Source organism: Gouania willdenowi, chromosome 21, assembly GCF_900634775.1.
Source record: "Gouania willdenowi chromosome 21, fGouWil2.1, whole genome shotgun sequence".
Classification (NCBI taxonomy): domain Eukaryota; kingdom Metazoa; phylum Chordata; class Actinopteri; order Blenniiformes; family Gobiesocidae; genus Gouania; species Gouania willdenowi.
In genome coordinates this window covers 34,244,996-34,267,101 of record NC_041064.1, presented here as the reverse complement: position 1 = coordinate 34,267,101, position 22,106 = coordinate 34,244,996, and the positions used below count along the sequence as shown (strand labels likewise).

Sequence of the window (22,106 nt, the reverse complement as noted above, 5' to 3'; positions counted from 1 at the left end):
TTATTTTATAAATCTCATGTTTAAACTTGAAAAGGAAGAGATTTAATCTTGCACAATTGGCACTTAATTTTTTTTCTGTATAAAATTTTTTTTTTTTTTTTTGAATAAAAAAAACACCAATGAATTCAATCCGAAATAAAATAATTCACAGACTCTAAGTATAGCTACATTTATAAACTCTGAAACTAAGAAAATAACTTCCATTCAATGCTGGTCATAATTGAGTTGTAATTGAAGACATCATTTTAATTGAAAAACGTAATAACCCTGGTGTTCGTACCATTCCACGTCAGGTGATCTGCGGACTCGTGGTCAGGTGACTTGTCCTCGTTGCTCCCAGCAGACTCTGCGTTCTGTGATTGGTCAGGAGCGCTGTGATTGGGCGAGGCGTCTGATTGGATGGTCACTTTGATTTCCACGTTTTCTGTTTCTTCCTGTTCTTTATTTGCAAGCTCTGTGAACAGGAAATAGAAAGAAGTTCAGAGCTTAAAGCATCGTAAACAATGATTACAGAACTCATTCATTAGTAACAATAATAACAGTGATGAAAACATAGAAATATAAATCAGAATAATTAAAGACAGAACATCAGTAAAAAAAAGGAAAGACTGACTGACTGCGACTGTGATGAAATGATTTATGTCTTTTGATCCACTGGGATCTGGAAGTTGTAATGTATGGCTGCATTTTGGAATATTTTTGTATTTCAAATTCGTCCTAAAAATAAATGAATAAATGTGGAAGTGATGCAATAGTCTTGGTTTAAAGCAGGGGTGTCAAACTCATTTTAGTTCAGGGATCAAATATGGAGATCCTGCAGATTTTAAGTGGGAAAATGAGTAGTTCAATCATTATCGTGCTCTAGTTTGCACTTCCACGTATAAATACATTTTATAATATGTATGGCACGGAATATATCAAAGCAATAAGTGACAGATATCAGTCCCTGCAGGAGTGATAACAATTTATTGGATTTTGTGGCCAATTTTTATGTAATTTGGGGAAAAAAATTGTAAAATAATTTGAAGAAAATTGCAGGATTTTGGAAAAATGTAGAGTTGTTTTAACAATTTAATATTAAAAATGTCTTACATCATGTGATATAAGCATGGGGAAAATGTGAGCAATGCATATATTGTGGAGTTTTATTGAATTTGTGTTTTATTTTGGAGATATCTAGCTGAGATGTCTGCAACTGTATTAGTTGGTAATTTACACAATGATTCATGTTTTCTCAGACTTTTTTTGCTTTCTGCTGTGGGCCAAATTGCATGTTTTAAAGGGCCAGATTTGGCCCACGGGCCTTGAGTTTAACATATGTGGTTTAAAGGTTCTTATACCATGATACTATTGGGTTAACCACTTTAGATTAAATTGAGGTTTCTGTTGTTCTGATCTAAAATAAGTTTGAATCTCCTATCTAATGATATCTTATGATTGTAATCGTGTATTTTATTTGGTGGATCAGAATCTTTCTGAATGTTTTGCTGACCGTGCACCGACAGCTCCTTCCATCGGTCCTTGTTGCTGACGATCACACTCGACAGGTGATGCTTCAGAGCCGACAGGTCGATGCCCGTCAGAGAGAAATCTGTCTGTCCATCTTCACTGTTGCCATGACGATTACTGCTGTGTCTCTGCACCGACTCCACTGTCACCGTGCCACTGCCTGTTAAACTGAAGGTGAGAACAGACGAGGTTTATTACTAACACATAGAAATAACACGAGGCCCTCAAAATAAACACACAAAAAGGACAACAAAAATAGACTAAAAGAATTTATATTACATAGATATCACAACAAAAATACACATAATGACTTCCAAAATACACAGAAATTTACAAAATATCTCCAAAAATGGACTAAACAAAAATTAAAATGCACAAAACACCATAAATTCACAAAATGAATCCAAAAACACACAGAATGCAAAAAAGAACAAAAACACACAAAAAAAGACAGAAAAATAGACAAAAGTAGTTCCAAAAACAGGCAAAATCGCAACAAAAATTGGTTAAAATGTCAAAAAATATATACAGAATTACAAACAAACAAAACCCTTATTCTTTCATGTGTTAATGCTCAGATTGGTCATTGTTTTAAATGCTTAGGTGAATGTTGATCATGTGACTCAGACGAACACATTTATTTGTGTGTCCTCCCTGCATGTGATAAAAATGACCCTTCTCTGTTTCATCTATACCTGGACCTTCTGGTTCCGCTCTCTTTGGCCTTCCGGTCCTCGTCTATCAGCGGACCAATCACCTTCTCTGTGGTGTCGATCAGGACGCTGAAGGTCGGCTCCACGATGAAGTCGATGAATCCTGAAACCAAGTCATGTTAGAAGTAATCCTCATCATGGTAACTAAAGGAACTCAGAAACTAAGAGAAACACAACCAAGGGGGACCTAATCTTAGGTACAAGGATGTGGCAAAAAGAAACATGAAATTACGAGGCTGTAAGTATCTTCATTGTTTTATTTGAACAATTGTAATGATTAAATATGACGTGTTTTAGCTTTGTCATATGTCTGCATTTTCTATGATAAAGAGTCTGTTTGTTGTTTGTGGCCATACATGCCTTTCATAGTCAGATCTCAGAAGCTAAGCGGGCTGAGCCTGGTTAGTAGTTGGATGGGAGACCACTGACAACTCCAGGTCCCAACATGGCGGTCCAGAATAGAGCTGACACTACGTAATAAGAGCCTTAAAAGATCAGCAAACGGAACAGACTTCATTGGACGGGTGATACTAAAACCCGGAGACAGAGTAAATACGTCCCCGTACGACTGCACAGGCTGTAATATCACCAAGTTTATTATTGTAACAGTTGTTAGAGCAAATATTTATTCCTGGTTATTGTTTTCTGGAGATTTACTGGGATTTATTTACTGGTGATTAGTTCATATCTCTCTTTTGCTACGTGGTCCAAAGTGTGTTATTGTTGAGCTGTTGCTTCAAATCTACAATCAAAATAAAGTTGAAAACAGTTAGATAGACGTGATACGTCATGTTCTCCCACTGTCCGATCAGAGCCTTCCCAATCCCCAGACCTAAAGCTGGATAAAACGGTAAACCTTAATTCAGGAATTACTATTACCATGTAAACACGAAGCAGAACACTTTAATTCCAAATGATTTAATTCGGAATAACTAATTCTGAATTAAAAAACAACATGTAACCGTGGCCAGTGTGGGGTCAGTAGCTCTAGTGCAGGGGTCTCCAACGTTTCTGAAAGTGTGAGCTATACTTTGCAGGTACTGTACAGTCTGAAGGGCAACCAGTTAGGAAAGAGTGAGGTGTATTGACTGCTTAATATGATATTCATTTTATGCAATATTCCTTTTGACCTAAAGTTGAGTATTGCCTTCGTCATGCTGCTGAACACATGGTTTCACAATCCAAATTCAGTCACCCTTTGAAGACCTGCTGTTTGCATGTGATATTGTCTTGTGACCCTTGAAATCGCCCTGTTCACATGCCTGCTCTTCCTCTAATTCAGGCTTCATGCTATAAATGAATGTAACTCAGGCCTTTGTTCGTTGACATATGGGAGTCATACCACAGTAATAAACATGTGTTGCTTCTTTTCTTTGTGTCCCAGTGAAGGGTAAATTAGTTATCATGTGATGTCTGAAAATCCTGTGAGAGATATAGGCGCCTCTCTCCTGTTTTTGACCCCGGTTGCTCTCACTGGATCACTGTCTCCAATTCTCCTGTTTTGATTCTGCTTGTTTTAATAAACTTTGTATTATTTTGCAAGCCAGTTTCCACACTACACCTTTTTTTACCATCTACATCAGCACCTGGGGAAGTCTCGACAACAGCTTTTTAAGTAGCAAATGTTTCACTTTAATTAGAGGGTGAGATAATAAGGAAGGCTAGCAGTAACATAAAAAGTTAGAAAATGGTTCAACATGCAACATTTTATTTCTCCTAATTTTTGCAATTCTTTCATTTTCTACATTTCATAGAAAACCATAATGTTACTAGTAGTACTGACAAATAACTTCTGACTAATCGTGTACCATGGAACATTTATAAAATGTAACAAATAACATATTTGATGAAAATCCACCTTGCATTTTTAAAAATATGATTTATATATGATCATTGGCTATACACCAGATCTGCAACAGTTAAAAACATGTGTCACAATGTTTCAGTAAAAATAACATTTAAAGATGGTAAATGAAAAATAAAACATGCAGCAGTATTTAACTCTACTTGTACTTTGTGAGTTTGAATCCTGGAAATCCTGTGAATTTTTGCTATGTCTGATCTGTAGAAGCTCTAAATCATGTCAATGGCATTTTTATTTAGTGGTGGTATACAAGTTTCCCTATTGGGGATTCATAAAGTTTCTCTAATCTAAATCAGATTTTAAATGGAGCTCATTGGTGACTAGAGCCCCTCACATGGTCCATGTGGGCTGCCTGGTGCCCACGGGCACCATGTTGGTGAACCCTGCTCTAGTGGCATCTGTCACTGAGTCCTTAGGCACGACACTTCACCCACATTGCCTAGTATGAATGCAGTGTGTGAGTGTTGCAGCTGTGGCCACAATAGTAGCTTACCACCACTGTGTGTGGAGTGAAAGAATAATATAAATCAATGTAAAGCACTGTATCAATCCAATGCATTATTATTATTATTATTATTATTATTATTATTATTATTATTATTATTATTATTATTATTATTTTATTTCTTTATTATTTGTGTGTGTGTGTGTGTGTGTGTGTGTGTGTGTGTGTGTGTGTGTGTGTGTGTGTGTGTGTGTGTGTGTGTGTGTGTGTGTGTGTGTGTGTGTGTGTGTGTGTGTGTGTGTGTGTGCGTGTGTGTTACCGATCTGTGACTGTGCGATCATCGTAGCTTTGCGGTCACACAGAGGAGAAAAAGGAAGACCCAGTTCAACTTCTTTATCTCCCTGAAATAAAAGAAGGAAGAAAATAAATCTCTTACAAACGTGGAAATGGAAAGAGCATTTTGAGCATTAATCTGTCCTAGTTTTTCACTTCCACCTATAAATGATAAGTAAAGAATGTAAGACATTGACAATGAGCAAAACCTGCAGGATCTTCACTTCTCAATTAATTTGATATATAGGCTCATAAACATTGTATGTCTTTGCAAATATTGTGGAGTTTAATTGAATCTCAGAGTGACTGAGATACATTCAACCAAATTAATGGGATTATTAAAGTTGTCTCCTTCATTACTGTTTTCTCCTGCGGGACAAATTGGATTTGCTGAAGGGTTTTGACACGTGTCACATTCAACCATGACAGTCTTCATCAGAGGATAGACAGAAAAATGTGATTAAATTTAATCCGAGGGTTAGAATAATGACTGATCTGAGCTTTAACACATGGGTTTTGTCTTTGTTTGTTGCCTTTTTGTGTTGTTTGCTGTCGTAGAGTATTTTTCACTAATTCTATATTTTCTCTATGGAGGCCCATGTCTGGTGTGATATTTCTTTGCTTGATTCAGCCACTAATGTGGCTAAAAGCTAAATGCTAACCCACCTGTCTGAAGAACTCCTCCATCAGGCAGTGAGTCCAGCGGTAATGCAGCGGCCAGGCTTTGGCTGGATGGCTGATGTCTGCAGCGTGCAGCATCAGAGATAAAACTTTCACTTTGTCGATACTGAAGAGACACAGACGACAAGGCAGGTCATTAATTACTGTACTCCTCATCCTCATGATCCATGCATGCTTTACTGAACGGCTTTCAGAAGATTCATTTAATTTTGTATTATTTTAATGTTGATGGAGTTAAACTCACTTTCATCAACCACCAATAATGAGTCAAAAGTTAAACTTGTTTTCTTTTTATGCTGTTCCCGAACATTTTAACCTTTGTATTTATTTATTTATTTATTTATTTATTTATTTATTACATTAAACACCAACTCCAGATGCAACTACTACGAAAGATGATTATCAAATCAAGAATAAAGTCGAAATTTTGAAAATAAACTCAAAACAGAATATTGTGATAAAAGTCGAATGTCTGATAATGAAGTCAAATCTACGGAAGCCGACGAGGGCCAAATCTACAGTTGATGAATGTGTTAAACTATACTTCAAAGTTGGGTTTAATAACAAAGAGATTCATTCTTTTTAAGGACTTTGAAGAGATATTGCCAAATTAAATTATATTGCCTAATCTGTTCAGGCAAGGCACATTTATTTGTAGCGTATTTCATACACAAGGCCACTCAATGTGTTTTAGTATGTAAGTAAGTACATTTATTTATAAAGTGCTTTTCACAGATATGAATCACAAAGTGCTGTACAAACATTTCAGTTACATCCTGTCCAAAGAAACATGAAAAGACAATCACATATAAGTGGGAGGACAAGAACGGAAGAACTTCACCTGATCAAAAAGTGCAACATAAAACATTCAACAGCTTAAAAATCAAAAAGAACATTAACATCAGCAGTAAAAACATTTAAAATCTTCAGTAAAAACTAGTGAAGTTTGGAAGAGGTGGAGCATTCAGTCCATCTGTGGCTATTGAGGAGCTACAGAAACAGACTAGGGCCAGTTTGGATGGAGACTGTTGTCGTACATGGTGAATTGGCCCGAGTCATCTTCCATATGTTTGACTTTATTAGCAAACCTTCGACATTTATCACAATATTTTATTTAGAGTTTTTTTTGTAATTTCCACTTTAATCTAGTCTTTTCGACTTCAATCTCAACATTATATTTCAACTTTAAAGGGGCAGCATTATGAAAATAAAATCACATTATAATGGTTTTGCTGCAGTGATATACATTCCTTTAGCCTCATTCAGAGGGCCAAAATTGAAAAAGTTCTGTTTCCTCCCTCCCTTGTTATTCCACATTTTGTAAAAAGTCAGCTCCAAAAGGGCCAGTTGGATTTTCCCTGCTACCTGACATCAGGTAGAGGAAACTCCTCCTCCTGACAATCCTGGCTCCTCCTACCCTATAAGAATTGCTGTTGCTGCTGTACGGCGCACGCACATCATGAAACAGTGTTTGTCTGACTCACAATCACAATAGCCACCTAAATAGCCATGTGTTTTACTGTAATGTACAGTTTTTTGGCTGAAAGCAAGAACAAAAGTGTGTGGATAGCAAAGGAAAATTGCTGTTGGTGATCACTAATCTCCCGTGCAAGAGCGAGGCATGAAGTCCTCGTCTATTGACACGCCCACTCATGAATATGCATAAGTAGGCCGCAAAACAGCCCGTTTTTAGAGTTGCTCAAAAAGTGACTTTTCAGAGGACTAAAACTCTGGAAAACAGGCGAGATTGGGAAAATAAACCTCAAATACTATGTTTTTGGGGTTCTTAGAAATAATGGAGATGGGTGAAAAATAGCGTCATATTGAACCTTTAATATAAACATTTTGACTTTATACTTGATTTGCCCAAAATTATTTCCTACATCAAATTTGGCCCTAATCCACTTCTGTAAACTACGAATGTAAAGTTCTTGATATTTTTCTTTTCTTTTTACGTTTTTATGCCCTTTTGTCAAAGGAACCCCCACAAAATATGCAACATGCTCAAAAAAATGAGTTGCAACGTGAAATATTTGAAAAAAAGTTATTATAGGTCAATGATTCATAACATCCCTGATTTTGATGCAATGAGAACGTATTCGACCTAAAGAATGATGCAGAACTTCTTCCATGTTCTCATGGTTTCCAACATTGTGGCTCAATGCATGAATCTACACACTGAGAATTGTCCCAACTTTACTTATTTTGGTGAACTAATGATTTTTCTTTTCTGACAACTATCAATAAAAGTATGATTATACCTTTCACTAAAACTAATGAAACTGAAGACAGGAGGACTAAAGCATCATCATTTAAAATGTGAGCGTGTCCTGACTTTATCTGTTGGATAATAATAAAAACACATCTGTTGATAATGAGGATCAGACAATCACATTTTTGTGGCTTGCTGTGATAAAATGTGTCCATCTCTGATCAATAACTTTAATACAACACTCAAATAATATGTTATTAGGCATCACAAATACTAGGAGAACCATGGTGAAATCAATAGACACAAAGAAAGACATTTTAAAACCAAAGCAAAGTCAAACCTTCTGAGAGATATAATTAAATTCAGATTTAAAGCCAAATGAAATATGTCGGTCTTAAGCCTAGATCAACTATGGTTATCTGGCCCTCTGTGTGACTTTTAAAACAATGTGTTACCCAAACAGACGCACATTAATATGGTTTATTACTTCACAGCCTCAGCCTCCTGCATGTTCAATCAGCTTTTTTTTTTTTAAGCTTCGAGTGCATCAAGTACAGTCAGTGTTGACAGTCTGAAGATGGCATCGCCACAAATCTCATCCAAGCGTGAGCTGAGAAGCGAGACATCTGCCTGCACGCTCTGAACGGCCTGACAAACAGGGACGGTGTGCTCTGAGAAAGCACACGCACACACACACACACACACACACACACACACACACACACACTCACACACACACACTAATGTGGGACCTTATGTTGTGCCATTTCACCAAACTCCTACAAGTGATCTGCTCCACTCCATCACACGGATCACACCCAAACTTATCCAGTCCTGACCAAGTTTCAGCAGTTTACATTATTTATTATTATTTATCTGAAGTGTTTACTAGTTTTTAAATAGGCCATACATAACAAATAACCACATTTATTTATTCATCTGAATAATATTGTTATTCAAAAAGTGTATCATTATTTGCACCATAGTATATAGTCATTTTAAAGATGTAAATCCTTGTTTTAATCAGAAATAAAATGGGTTAAAAGTGACCAAAAATGGTGGAAAAAGTGGTGAAATGGGATTTTAAAAACCACAGAAATTAGAAGTTGCAAATTAGAGTGGGCAAAAACAGACAGAAGTGGTAAAAGGGGTTCAGTGTCAATACTGTCTTAAAAGTGGAGATTTGTTGACAAGTTTGTGGTTTTTACTAATTAAATTAAAAGTAATAATGCAGGAAAAACAGAAGACTGACCTTGACCTTATCAATAAGGTCAAACATCAGAACAAACCAGCAAAATAACAAAAAGCTTGAACAGCTTCAACCACTGAGGGAGGAGTCAACTACAATGTTAGAGTTTATTACAGTGAACCCTAAAACAATAGAGGAGACTGTTCAGCAGCTGAATCCATCAACGTGTTGCCTTGACACAATACCCTCAAACTTCTTTAAAACTGTTGTAAAGTCAATTGTCACTGATTTGTGTCAGATAATTAACTGCTCATTCCAATCAGGCACCGTACCAAAATCCCTGAAAGTAGCTGCTGTGAAACCTCTGTTAAAAAAGAGAACACTGGATGCCTCTATACTGGCTAACTATAGACCAATCAGCAACCTTCCATTCATGGCCAAGATTATTGAGAAGGTGGTCTTCAACCAACTGAGTCAATTCTTAACATTCAACAAAATATTTGATAAGTTTCAGTCAGGTTTTGGTTCTCATCACAGCAGTGAAACTGCTCTTATCAAAGTGATCAATGACATAAGGTTGAACACTGATTCAGGAAAAGTATCGGTTCTCATTCTATTGGATCTAAGTGCTGCATTTGACACTGTAGATCATACAATTTTGTTGCACAGATTGAAAACATGGGTTGGACTAAATGGAAAGTAATGCAATGGTTTAAGTCATACTTGGAGGAGTGAAGTTATTTTGTAAGCATTGGAAACTTTGAATCTGACAGATTACCAATGTCCTGTGGGGTTCCTCAGGGCTCTGTTCTTGGACCCCTTCTGTTTAGCCTTTACATGCTTCCTTTAGGACAAATTTTACAGAACTGTAAGGTTGATTATCAGAGCTACGCAGATGACACACAACTATATCTATCACTGAACCCAGATGACCATGGTCCCATTGAGGTGTTGTGTGACTGCTTAGAATAGGTAAACTGCTGGATGAGTGAAAACTTCCTTCAACTAAACCATGACAAGATGGAGATGATTGTCTTTGTTAACAAGGAAAAGAGAAAAGAGGACTGTTGTCAGTGAGTACCTTAAGTCTGGATCTTTAAAAGCTAAAGACCAAGTCAAAAACCTTGGTGTTCTGATTGACTCAGATCTTACATTCAGCATCAGATCAAATCAAATTTATCACAAAAACAGCTTCTACCACCTGAAGAACATCTCCAGAGTGAAAGGTTTATTGACTCAGAAAGATCAGGAGAAACTGGTCCATGCTTTTATCTCCAGCAGACTGGACTATTGTAATGGTCTTCATCAAACATCTACAGCTGGTTCAGAACGCTGCAGCTCAGGTCTGAACCAGAACAAAGAGATCAGAACACATTAGTCCAGTTTTAAAGTCTTTACACTGGCTCCAAGTCAGCCTCAGAATAGACTGTAAAGTTCTGCTGCTGGTTATAAATGTGTGAATGGGTTTGGTCCAGAATACATCAGTGAGATGTTAGTCAGGTATGAACCCAGCAGGTCTCTCAGATCTATGGACACAGGTCAGATAGTAGAGCCCAGAGCTCACAGTAAACATGGTGATGGTGTGTTTAGTTGTTATGCTGCAAAGGAGTGGAACAAACTGTAGCAGAGCTGAAGTCAGCATCACATGTGAACATTTTTAAATCAAAGTTAAAGGCACTTTTTTCTTTACTGCGTATGATTGAGAGAGAGATTTATGGTCATGTTGTTGATGTAATGTGTTTGTTGATGATTTTAAATGATTTTACTGATGATTTTAAATGTTCTTATTGATTTTAAGCTGTTGAATGTTTTATCATGTAAATCACATTGAGTTGCCTTGTGTATGAAATGCGCTATACAAATAAACTTGCCTTGCCTTGCCTTAAATATGCCCTTGAGTAAAGGTCAAGGTCATATTTAGGCCCCTATTTGGCCTGGTAAGTAGCGTGATAGGTCAGTCATTGACCAGTTTAGTTCGCATGACTAAGACTAAACCTAACCCTAACCCTGAAAATTGCTGCGATATTGGTTTATAACCTAACCCTAACCCTAAGACGCCCTGTACCAGTAGCACCGGGGACTGTCCGTACGGCAACCGTACAAATAGACACTTTCTTTTTTCCTGAGAGTGTTGAGGTCTCATTTTGTTCACTTTTCTGAGGAGTTCTTGACCTTAAATATGACCTTGAGTGAAGGTCAAGGTCACACATTGACAGGAAATGTTTTTCAATGGTACCAGTGGCCAAGTTATAGGGAAAAAAAATAATATATACATATATATATTTTTGACATCATGAATTTTGACCCCTACCAATCTTTTTACTGGTAGGTCGTACAGCTTTGGTCCAATAAAATAAAATACTCCACTTGAGATGAGCTTTTCAGAAATGTAAGCATCAAACTTGTACAACAAATATTCGTAGAGATATGGAAATTTTTGCTTTTTGAGACTTAACGCAACCTTGACCTTGACATTTTGGCTCCAAAAAAGTTTGACTGCACATCCTTGACATTGCCCCATGAGATCACATACGTGTCATTAGTGCTGCATTAATAGCCTAGGAGAAGAAAAAAATAATAAGAACTCCTACGAGAACAGTGTATTTGGCAATTTTCAATTGCCAAATACAAATATGGCAAGTTTGGTGTAGTTACAGAAGAAAAGTAAAAATAAGCAACAAAAAAAAAATAAATTCTTAGTTTCTTGAAGGTATCTAGCGACCCCTCCCAGTGTCTCACAATCTCAAACGGGATCCTGACACCAAGGTTGAGAACCCTTGTAGTTGAGCATGATCAGATCTTGAGAAAGGAGAGAAAACTAATCCATAATTTGAGCGTGCATGTGCATGCTCAAAATTAGCCTTGGGCTACAATTTGGTCAGGGATGAAATGCTTCCTTATTTCTGCTCTTCATCATGTGGGTTACATGTCAGCAAAAGCACAAGAAACACACTAAAAAAGTAACAAAAATGACAAGAAAAATATCCCAAAGTAGAGAAAACTTCTTTAAGCTTTTTTTATCTGTGACCTGAAAAGATGAAGAAGGAATATGAAACACAAAAAGCCCTGAAAGATGTGCAGGAAACATTCATAAACTTCATTCATGTCAGTTCTGCTCTTTCAAAAGCAGTCGGTCACAAATGTGCGTTCAATGATGACTGGGTTCTAACTGGCAGAGGTCAAAGGTCACAGGACACAGGTCAGCGCTATACTGACCTGAGTGTCTGTGTCAGAGTGTTCCTCATTGTCTTGATCTGCTGGAAGTGGCATGACATGTCTGTGGACATCACCATCTCTATCACCAGAGAACGCAGCTCCCTGAAACACACACACACACACAGGAAGTAAAGTTCTGTTTTTTTCAGTATTTACTTCCGTAAAACATAATTGGAAGAATAGTTATTTTTGAGGTTTTACATAAAACTGCTCCACATTGTGTTCTTAAAGGCATCAAATCAGAAAAAATGAGAAAAAATTTGGTAACACTTTACTCGATTTTTTTTTTAACATAAGGCTTACATTATTATACTGTCATTATTATGACATGACACCTGTCATTAGCAGAAATAAGGCATCATGAAGGCTGTCATTAAGTGCTGTTTGTTACCCTAACCCAGGGGTCTGCAACCTGCGGCTCTGGAGCCTCGTGTTGCTCTTTGTCTGTTTTGCAATGGCAAAAAATATATATTAAAATACTGAATAGTTATTTGTAACAGAGGGTATTGATGATTAATGGCATTAACATCAAATAAAATTATGATAAAACAATTTGTTATCCTAAAAATAAATCACATTGTGCAATAATAAAGGTGGCAACCTTCCGACTTTAAGTCCTTGCACCTGTGGCTAACCTTAAGTTTTAAATCCCTGGTAAGAAAACTAACAAAAAGAGTATTCTGGAAGAAAATAAAGATTGTATTTGTGTGGGGAAAGATTTATTTAACTGCCAACATGCTATGTTGCAAGAAATTAGCAATTAGCATGTGTTGGCCGACATGATGATGTGTTATCAAATTCAAGTTATTTTTCATAGCACTTCAAATCCATAAACTCATAAAATTATTAGATATTATTTTAACTGTACAGAATTTTATAGACTGTATTGTTTTTTATCGGCTCCGGATGTTTTTAATCCTGGTGAGATTAGACAAAATGAAGGTTGCAGACCCCTACCTAACCCCATTAGATCCCCCCCCCCCCGCCAACATGCTAACACTACTTAATGACAGCCTTAATGACACCTTATTCATGCTAATGACAGATAAAGATGTAACGTCAGCCTCATGTAAAAAAATTCAAATAAAGTGTAACCGAAAATGTTTGTCTTCAGAATCACCGACTGATCGAGATAAAGGTTTTGTCAATAAAGTAAAGTTAATTTTCTTTGTAATATTCTCTATCATCTTAAATCTAATCAATTGTTATTTGATGTATTTGGGAATTTGAACATTTTCCATCAATAGTGCATCATGTTACATCATTAATATAGGTCAAAAGCTATGCTAACAGAAAGCTAACACATGAGGAGGGTCAAGTTTTATGGGGTTTTTTATTCAAGGCTCAGTAATTGTGATTCATTTAATTTGAAATTGAGAACTTAATTTGGGAAAATGATATTTGTAATTGGAAAAAAGCCAGTTACCGTAATTGAGTTGTAATCAAACACGGAGAATTGAAGACAGAATTGTAATTGAAAAATGTAACTGACCCCAACCCTGCCTACAGTACTTATGTACAGTAACTGAGTGTCTGTGCAGTTCATGAACAAACCTCCAGTCGTCTTTGTTGAGGTTGACCAGGATGTTCATGTCGTCCTCAGCCATCAGTTTATAGGCAGCGCTGACGTGATGGTTCTCCAGCACCGACCGGTCGTTGTAGAGAATGGCCACCTCTGACCTGACACACACACACACACACACACACGCACACACGGTCTCAACAAATACACTGATTTATTACAATATTGTTGCTTATCTGTCAAATATGATATTGTTTTCTTTTGTAAAATAATAATGATTACTTTTCTAGTTGAGGAGGAATCTGTTTTCATAATGTTTTGGACTATATAATTATTTATTCTAATTAAATGCAATTCTTATATTTATATTACTGTCTTTTTGTTGTTTTTGTTGTTGTTAAAATGAAAATACTCCTACATTTCAATATTTTTTTGATTATTTCAATTATTTACCTTTTTTATTAAATTTTTGTCCTAATAATCACATTTAAAATGTTAGAGGAATTTGATTAAAATTATAAAACATAATTCTTATTATTGTATTATGTCATCATATATAAATGTAGCTAAAATAATAATTGTTTCTAAAGGGTAGTAGACTGTGTGTGTTACCTGGTGTGTATGTTGAAGTTGTTAGTTGTTCCCGTGTGTTCAAAGTCATGAATCGCAGCAGCAAAAACCATCGCAAGGATCTCCAGTTCACTGAGCCAGTGCTGCGCACACACACACACACACACACACACACACACACACACACACACAACAAGGTTACAGGTGTCAAACAACAGAACTGTGTGTGTGTGTGTGTGTGTGTGTGTGTGTGTGTGTGTGTGTGTGTGTGTGTGTGTGTGTGTGTGTGTGTGTGTGTGTGTGTGTGTGTGTGTGTGTGTGCGCGTTACCATCAGTCCAGTGTGTAGCATCAGGAAGTGTGCTGTCTGCGTGACGTCTGCGGCGTGGACCAGGTTGTGATAAGGGTTCTTGTGTTTGCTGTATCCGTTCTCCAGAGCTTCCACAAACTGCAGCAGAGCCTGAACTGGGATCTGAACACAAGTCTGTGACTAGAACCAATAGAACATTTCAAACTGTTCATTCTCTACAATAACAGAGAAGATCTTTAAGGAAATTTAAATATGAAGCATATGTTGCTTGTCGTTCAACCAAGCAACATGCAACACACACACACACACACACACACGTGCGTGCGTGCGTGCGTGTAGTTTGATTGTGTCCTCTGGTTCTTATTTAAAGCAGGAAAATGCAGTATATTATGTTTAATTTAGTTAAAAATTGAGCATCGTGTTAGTTCAGGCAGGCACGGAAGTCAAGCTAGCGCCACCCCTTCATCTGTCAGTAGCTGTTAATACAGTAACTGACAGTATCCATCCCCTGATCAGTTAATCCTCCAGCTGATCATGTTCTATGCTTCTCATTGGTTTGAGTCGGTCTCAGCACTGCATTTAAACCACGACAACACGCCTACTTCGTCTGCAAATGCCTCGCAACCCACCCCCACTCCAGCTCCTCCTCTTCTGTCTAATTAAACAGTGTCTTTTGGTGCCACACCACAAGATGCAACACCATCTAAACATCTGTGCTTCTGTTCCAGGGGGTCCTGCTGACCGCTCTCTCTGCTTATGCAGCTCATGGAAGAGAGAGGAGGAGTTCTTTTTGCATCGGGCTTTCCACGCAGCTCCTGGAAAGGCAGAGAGGTCCCTGAACAGAGCCTTATCGCCAAATCTAAACTGCATGCTAAATAAAGCTTTTTGACTAAAGTGATCCTGACTGAAATGATAAAATCGTAATAATGATGATGGAAATTATCTTCATTACAAGCATGAACTGAAACGATAAGGGTCAATCTTGGTCCCACACCAGGAGGGAGATGACTGGAAATGACAAAAACTATAGAGATTATATGCAGGAGGCACTAAATACAGTCTCTTTCCACTTATTTACAAAATGAGATTATTTGTATTGTTTGTTATCACTCATTTATTCCATCATTATGCTCTAGTTGTTTTTTTTCAAAATGTTGTAGTTGGACAAAGGGGGGACATGGTTTGAGCCAAAAAAGTGTGTGAACCACTTTTCTAATTTGTCCCCCGGGCCTTGAGTTTGACACGTTGTTTATGGAATATTTGCTCACAGTGTGTCAGCAGGTGGATTGTTCTCTGTGCTTCGGTTTACGCCTCATCTTTACGGATGATCTAAAGTTTGTCTGACTTCTTTTGAGGGGTATGCTACGAAGCTAGATAATTATATCCTGGCTTTAACTAACCAAACATTCCCTGTCAGAGAGAAGCCGTTTTACAACAGTCGATCACAACACAGTAATTTAAGCAATTTAAGCGTTTTTAGCCTGGGTAACGTGAAAGGGGTGGAGCATCTGACCAATCACTACAATGGAGAAATTTGGCAGAGCGAGAGTCTTTTCAATGGAGGAACAGCTTATGATCAAAAATGAATATAATGGAATTAAATCCATAATAACAGTGAAGAGCAACAGTGAATTAGTGCTGCGCACACCAGGAAGGAATGCTGGCAGTAAATCTGTGAATGTGTAAAAGCGTTTATTATTGTTATTATTATTATTTATGATATTAATCCGCATGGGATGATGAACGGAAAGCTAGATTGGCGAGGAGACATGCAGCGTGCTGAATGAAAAACAGCACATAGAAAAAACAATAAAGATCCGCAATTGCAGCAGCCAGTGTGGGATGATAAAGTGCTCTGATCAGTTTCCTTTACAGTACACATGTTCTTCTACTATTTATCACACACACACTGGGATCAGAGCACTTGTTTCACTGTAGCATTTTCCTACTAATGTGGTCAGCGTATTATAGCGTATGAATGAATGAATTAATGGCTTCACCCATCCACGCATATGGAGACACAGGCTTCATCAGCTGACTCTATATCTGTCCTGTATCATATTTGTATATAATTTGTATACTATTATTATTATTATTAGTAGTAGTAGTATTATCTATCCTACTTTATTTTCTATACAGTTATGTGTGTGTATCTGATCCCTATTTTTTTAACAGTCTTTTACTTAATTATACACTTATTTAACGTTTATTCTTTCTTTCGTCTTTGTTAAACGTTTTATTCTTTTATTTGTGATTTTTTTCTGTGGCTATAACATAAGCAATTTCCCCCTGGAATTAATAAAGGAATTCTGATTTTGATAAAGGATATCGGTAAATCAAAGGATTGTATTTAAACTTAAATCTTCTTTCCTAAATGCAGCTGTCAGGTCTGCACCAACCAGGTCGTTTTCTAAGAGAACTGATTGGTCAGGAGGCGGGGCTTTAGTACTCGCTAAGATTCTGTAGCCAGAGCAAAACCTGGTGCCGACCAGGCTTGTCGTTCAACATAAGTTACCATGGTGATTTACAGTAGTTCTGTAAGACGTTAGCGAACTTCGTAGTCCAGCACACATGATTAAATCCTGGATGTTAGCGCTTTAAGAGGAAATCTTGCTTCGTAACACAGGCCCTTGAGGTTTTGTGAGCTGGAAGTTGTTTATTTAGTTGGTTTGTTCTTTATTTGTGTTGTGGAGTTAGATTTTTCACAAGATGTTGATTTTGATTAAATGAACTTTTACAGTTTCACTTCATTATTCTATTATTAATTATGTTCAATAATTTATGATATAACCTGTTACTATAATTAGAAAAATATTTATCAGTCAAAGCATGTCAGGTGTGTGTGTGTGTGTGTGTGTGTGTGTGTGTGTGTGTGTGTGTGTGTGTGTGTGTGTGTGTGTGTGTGTGTGTGTGTGTGTGTGTGTGCGTGTGTGCGTGTGTGTGTGTGTGTGTGTGTGTGTGTGTGTGTGTGTGTAAAATATATATTATAATAGGCAGTGTGTACCCTGAACCTGTTGATGAGGTCATAGCGGGTCAGCAGGTCATAAACCAGGAACTTCAGGGCGTGGTCTACGGTGGCCTCGTTGAATGAAAACACATCAAAAGTCCACTGATCCGCTTCCTGTAGCGATGCACAGATCAGCAGTGTGATTATTAACATATTGCAGAGTTCTGCTCTCTCCCCAGTGTCTACAACTTTTGTCATTTAGTGCTGACTAGTTTGACAAAACCTCCATAAAGTTGTTTTAAAAATAGGATTCTGAGACACACTCAGACGCTGGCAAACAGGAAATGACTCCAAAAACACAATGGCAATAAAAATCAACAAAAACACACAAGATAATGACAAAAATACACAAAATGACAGAAAAATACATCTAAAAAAAAACCCAACAAAAACACAAAAAAACACATTAATATTCAAAACATACATTATGACAATAGAAATAGATTCAATGCTTGATAACTGTACAGAAATACACAAAATTACAGAAAATTACAATATATGAGCCAAAAAACATTAAAATGACTCAAAATCCACCAACAACGACAAACACCCACAAATCTGAGAAAACTAAACTAATTATAATGAAAAAAATACACAACTAAAATAAAAAAATATGCAAAATGAAAGCACACAAAATCACAAGAAAAGCAACACAACAACACACACACACAAAATTAGAGAAAAAATTAAATAAAATGGCAGAAAAATATACAAAACAACAACAAAAACACACAAAATGCATAAAGATATTGATAAAATAATCTAAAGTGATAATGTTTCTCATGGTATTAAGCTAATAAATGTGTGTTTAATTAATATGCATTTATTTTTATTGATGACTTAACCTTAACATGTTTCCTTCAGTATTACAGAACCAGCATTACAACATTCCTTGTTGTTTTGGATTTATTGAGAAAAATATAGATTTGAATGTATTGCAATGAGGCCTTCTACCGTTAGGGGGCAGTGTCCTAACAGCTTTGGTTTCATGTGAAACATCCATAATAGTTCTAATGATTCATGAAGTGAAGTTATTCAGGAAATGGGAAAAGGACGGCATAATTATGGACCTAATTACATTTTTTCTAAATTGGTTCGGGAACGCCTGAGGATAGAAATAGATCATTAATTATTAGTCCTTCATTGTCTTCTCCATTATCTTACACGACTTTTTCTCTCCTCATGAACACATGGACTAGGTCATCTTTAGATTCCTTCTCAATCATCTTCACAAGCAGCTTCCATTTATTTAACCTCAGGATTAAGGGAGACTTTTTACCTTTAAAGCGTTCAGAACCGTGGGAGGGAAGGTGAGACCGGCCATGTTGGACGTCCGTCTGTACATCCTGTAACACATGGAGGATCAAACTCATTTCAGTTCATTGGTCAAACACTTTGAGTTTGAGTGGGCCGCAAATTTTAGGTGAAAAAAATGAGCGACAAGAGACAGGTTTTAGTTCCTGCAGCAACTTCACCTAAAAATCCTGGCTTTTGTGACCCATTTTTGTTCAATTTTGGAAAATGTGCAGAGTTATTTACGAATATAACTCTCTGACGGCCACATTTTGTGAAGTAAAGCTTTTTTCTTCATTTTTAAAGTTATTTGTTGTATTGCTGAAGGGTCATGATAAATGTAATCAGAGTTACTCATGCTTAATATACAGTAGATCCTCCACTAATAAATAATCACAGACACTTTATAAACAAGAAATTTTACCCAAAAGAATGATTCAAAGACGTGCTTTTCAAATATAAATTAGGTATTATGTGTGACCTGCAGTTATAATGGAAGCGTTCTGGACACGCACACAGGCAACATCGGGGGCAGCTCAGTGGCTGCAGGAGTCCTTGGGGTCCTCAAGTGAAGACGGGAGCATCCGAGCAAATCGCCTGTATTAAATAGACGGTGCCACTGATGTACTGTATGTGTTTCTCGGTTATGCAGATTAAAAAAAGTTAAAAGAACCCGTGTACGCCTGGAAGTCCCTTTAATGTCCAAGTGTGCAACTATTATTTTGACGGTACTGATTAAAAAAAGGGAAAAACAACAGAAAATCCCCCCTACACTGGTTGAAACAAACCGTATGGGGCGACATCACTCCGTAGGGGATCAAAATTACACCGTAGGGGCCAGGGCCGGCGCTACATCGAGGTTAGGGGGGGCTATAGCCCTGTCAGAAATTTGTGTAGCCCCGGTTAAGCTCCTTGAGCATTTTATTTAATATTCTAAAATATTTTTATTATTAATTGATTGAGTTAAAAAACATTAAAAAGTTCCAGAGTAGCTGTTCTGTTCCAATCAAGCCCCTCCTCGTACCCCAATGGGGCCCATTGAGTAACATACACTACAGTGTGTGTGTGTGTGTGTGTGTGTGTGTGTGTGTGTAATCTTTTTCCCGCATCATTTTAGCGTTCACTAGCAGTCCAAAGCAATGAATAATTAAGAAAAAAAGAGTTCCCGTAGAAAACGAAGATCGGGAGCACGTCTCCCAGGGAGCCTCTACAAACTTTTACCCATTTCTGTCACGCTACCTGTCACTTCATGTGAGCAAAGCTTTTCCTGCATGCGGCGCGTTAAAACATACCTGAGAAACCGAAAGGCAAACCTCCGACTCAGTGGTCACTTGTATCATGCTTGACTCATCACAAAAATACACAAAATAACAACAGAAATGCACAAAACTATACTAAAAAAGATACAAAAATACACAAAATGACTCCAGAATCACTACAATGGCAACAAAAAAACAATAATTATACAAAAAAATGCACAAAAAGACAACAGAAAGTTACAAAAATACACAAAATAACTACAAAAACATACATTACAGAAAAATATATCAAACAAAAAAATATATAAAAATTGGTATAAAAAAACAACAAACACATTTATCATGCACATGTCCCACAAAATTAAACCAGGGAAATCGCACACGCTATTTTACTTTGCACCCGCAAATAAACCCCTTTATAACACTACAGAGTACAGAGTATGTAAACCTATTTGTACCTCAAACCTTCAAACACATACTCATTTGGCCATAGTTGACAACTGTACTTATGCTCCCACATGAATGCATACTTCCAACGGGCACTGTACTAGATAGATGTAGAGAGACACACACACACACACACACACACAGTATTTATAATAAAACTACACTAAATGAGTAAAAAAAACAAAAAACTAAACAATATTTATACAAAAATACACAAAATTACTCCAGAATCACACTACAATGGCAACAAAAAACAATAATTATACAAAAAATGCACAAACAGACAACTGAAAGATAAAAAAATAATGATGACTTCAAAAAACATACATTACAGAAAAATACAACAAAAATATGAAAATGGTTCAAAATACACAAAACTAAATATTGATACAAAAAACTAAATATTTACAAAAAAAATACACAAAATGACTCTAGGATCACACTACAATGGCAACAAAAACAATAATTGTACAAAGAATGCACAAAAACACAACAGAAAGATACAAAGATACACATAATGACTCCAAAAACATACATTACAGAAAAATACACCAAACAAAAAAATATAAAAGTGAGTAAAAAAAACAACAATAAACACATTTATCATGCACATGTCCCATAGAATTAAACCAGGAAAATTGCACCCACATTTTGCACCCGCAAATATACCCCTTATGCTCCCACATAAATGCATACTTCCGACGGGCACTGTACTAGTTTGTTAAATATTCTTTGACCAAATTCAGTTAAAACTACATTTATATCTAACATTCTGGGTTGCACAACTTCTTTTATTGAAAAAAAAAAAGAGAAACTCCTCATAAAAGTAATAGTATTTTTTTAATTTTATTTTTTAATTCTCAGCACCCCCACATATCAATCCCGCACCCCCTTAGCACCGGGAGAGAAAAAGTCCCGGCACTGCGCCTGGTAGCTCAACAGCGCTGGTGTGGAACAATTTTTAGAAAATCACAGGATTTTGGAAAATTTGAGCGTTCTTTCTGCAAGTATGTAAAAAGTATGTTAATATTTAGTTGGATTTCTGCATAAATTGGTCATAAAATGTGTTCTGATCGTCACCTAAGTCACAACAATAGACAAACACCATCTGTTTTAACTAATGGTGCATAAAAAAATTAAATGTTTTCATGTATTTTATTGAGGTCAATGTGTAAATATTGAAAGTTTGGAGTTCAAAAGTGGTCGACCCTTCCGTTGTTACATATCAGGCTCTAAAACAACCCTCCTCTGGCAGAAACAACCTTTTCTATGTAGATCAGACCTGCACAACGATCTGGAGAAATCAATGACCATTACTTTTTGTAAAACTGTTGAGTTCAACAATATTCTTGGGGTGTTGCTCTCTTGAGGTTATGCCCCAGTATCTTACTCAGGATCAGGTCTGGACTCTAAGGACTGGGCCATTCCAGAGGTTATAGGTCATTCTGTTGTTGATTTATTTACATGTGCTTTAGCTGGTTGTCCCGTGGCATCACCTGTCCTCTGTTGGACAGATGGTCTGAGGGTTTCTCAACACA

At 36.8% G+C, this 22,106-nt stretch overlaps 1 protein-coding gene across 1 annotated transcript in view; it reads right to left on the bottom strand.

The window, feature by feature from the left end:
• The window catches only part of pde1a (phosphodiesterase 1A, calmodulin-dependent), a 73,965-nt gene that overhangs the window by 1,041 nt on the left and 50,818 nt on the right, over window positions 1-22,106 (bottom strand). Inside the window, exons 5-15 of the mRNA XM_028436926.1 lie at window positions 18,849-18,915; window positions 17,567-17,683; window positions 14,584-14,724; window positions 14,297-14,397; window positions 13,717-13,842; window positions 12,163-12,264; window positions 5,531-5,651; window positions 4,851-4,932; window positions 2,205-2,325; window positions 1,493-1,677; window positions 281-454 (exon numbers count right to left, since the gene is read on the bottom strand). Of these exons, the coding sequence (XP_028292727.1) occupies window positions 281-454; window positions 1,493-1,677; window positions 2,205-2,325; window positions 4,851-4,932; window positions 5,531-5,651; window positions 12,163-12,264; window positions 13,717-13,842; window positions 14,297-14,397; window positions 14,584-14,724; window positions 17,567-17,683; window positions 18,849-18,915 (1,337 nt within the window). The remainder of the gene's footprint in view (window positions 1-280; window positions 455-1,492; window positions 1,678-2,204; window positions 2,326-4,850; window positions 4,933-5,530; window positions 5,652-12,162; window positions 12,265-13,716; window positions 13,843-14,296; window positions 14,398-14,583; window positions 14,725-17,566; window positions 17,684-18,848; window positions 18,916-22,106) is intronic.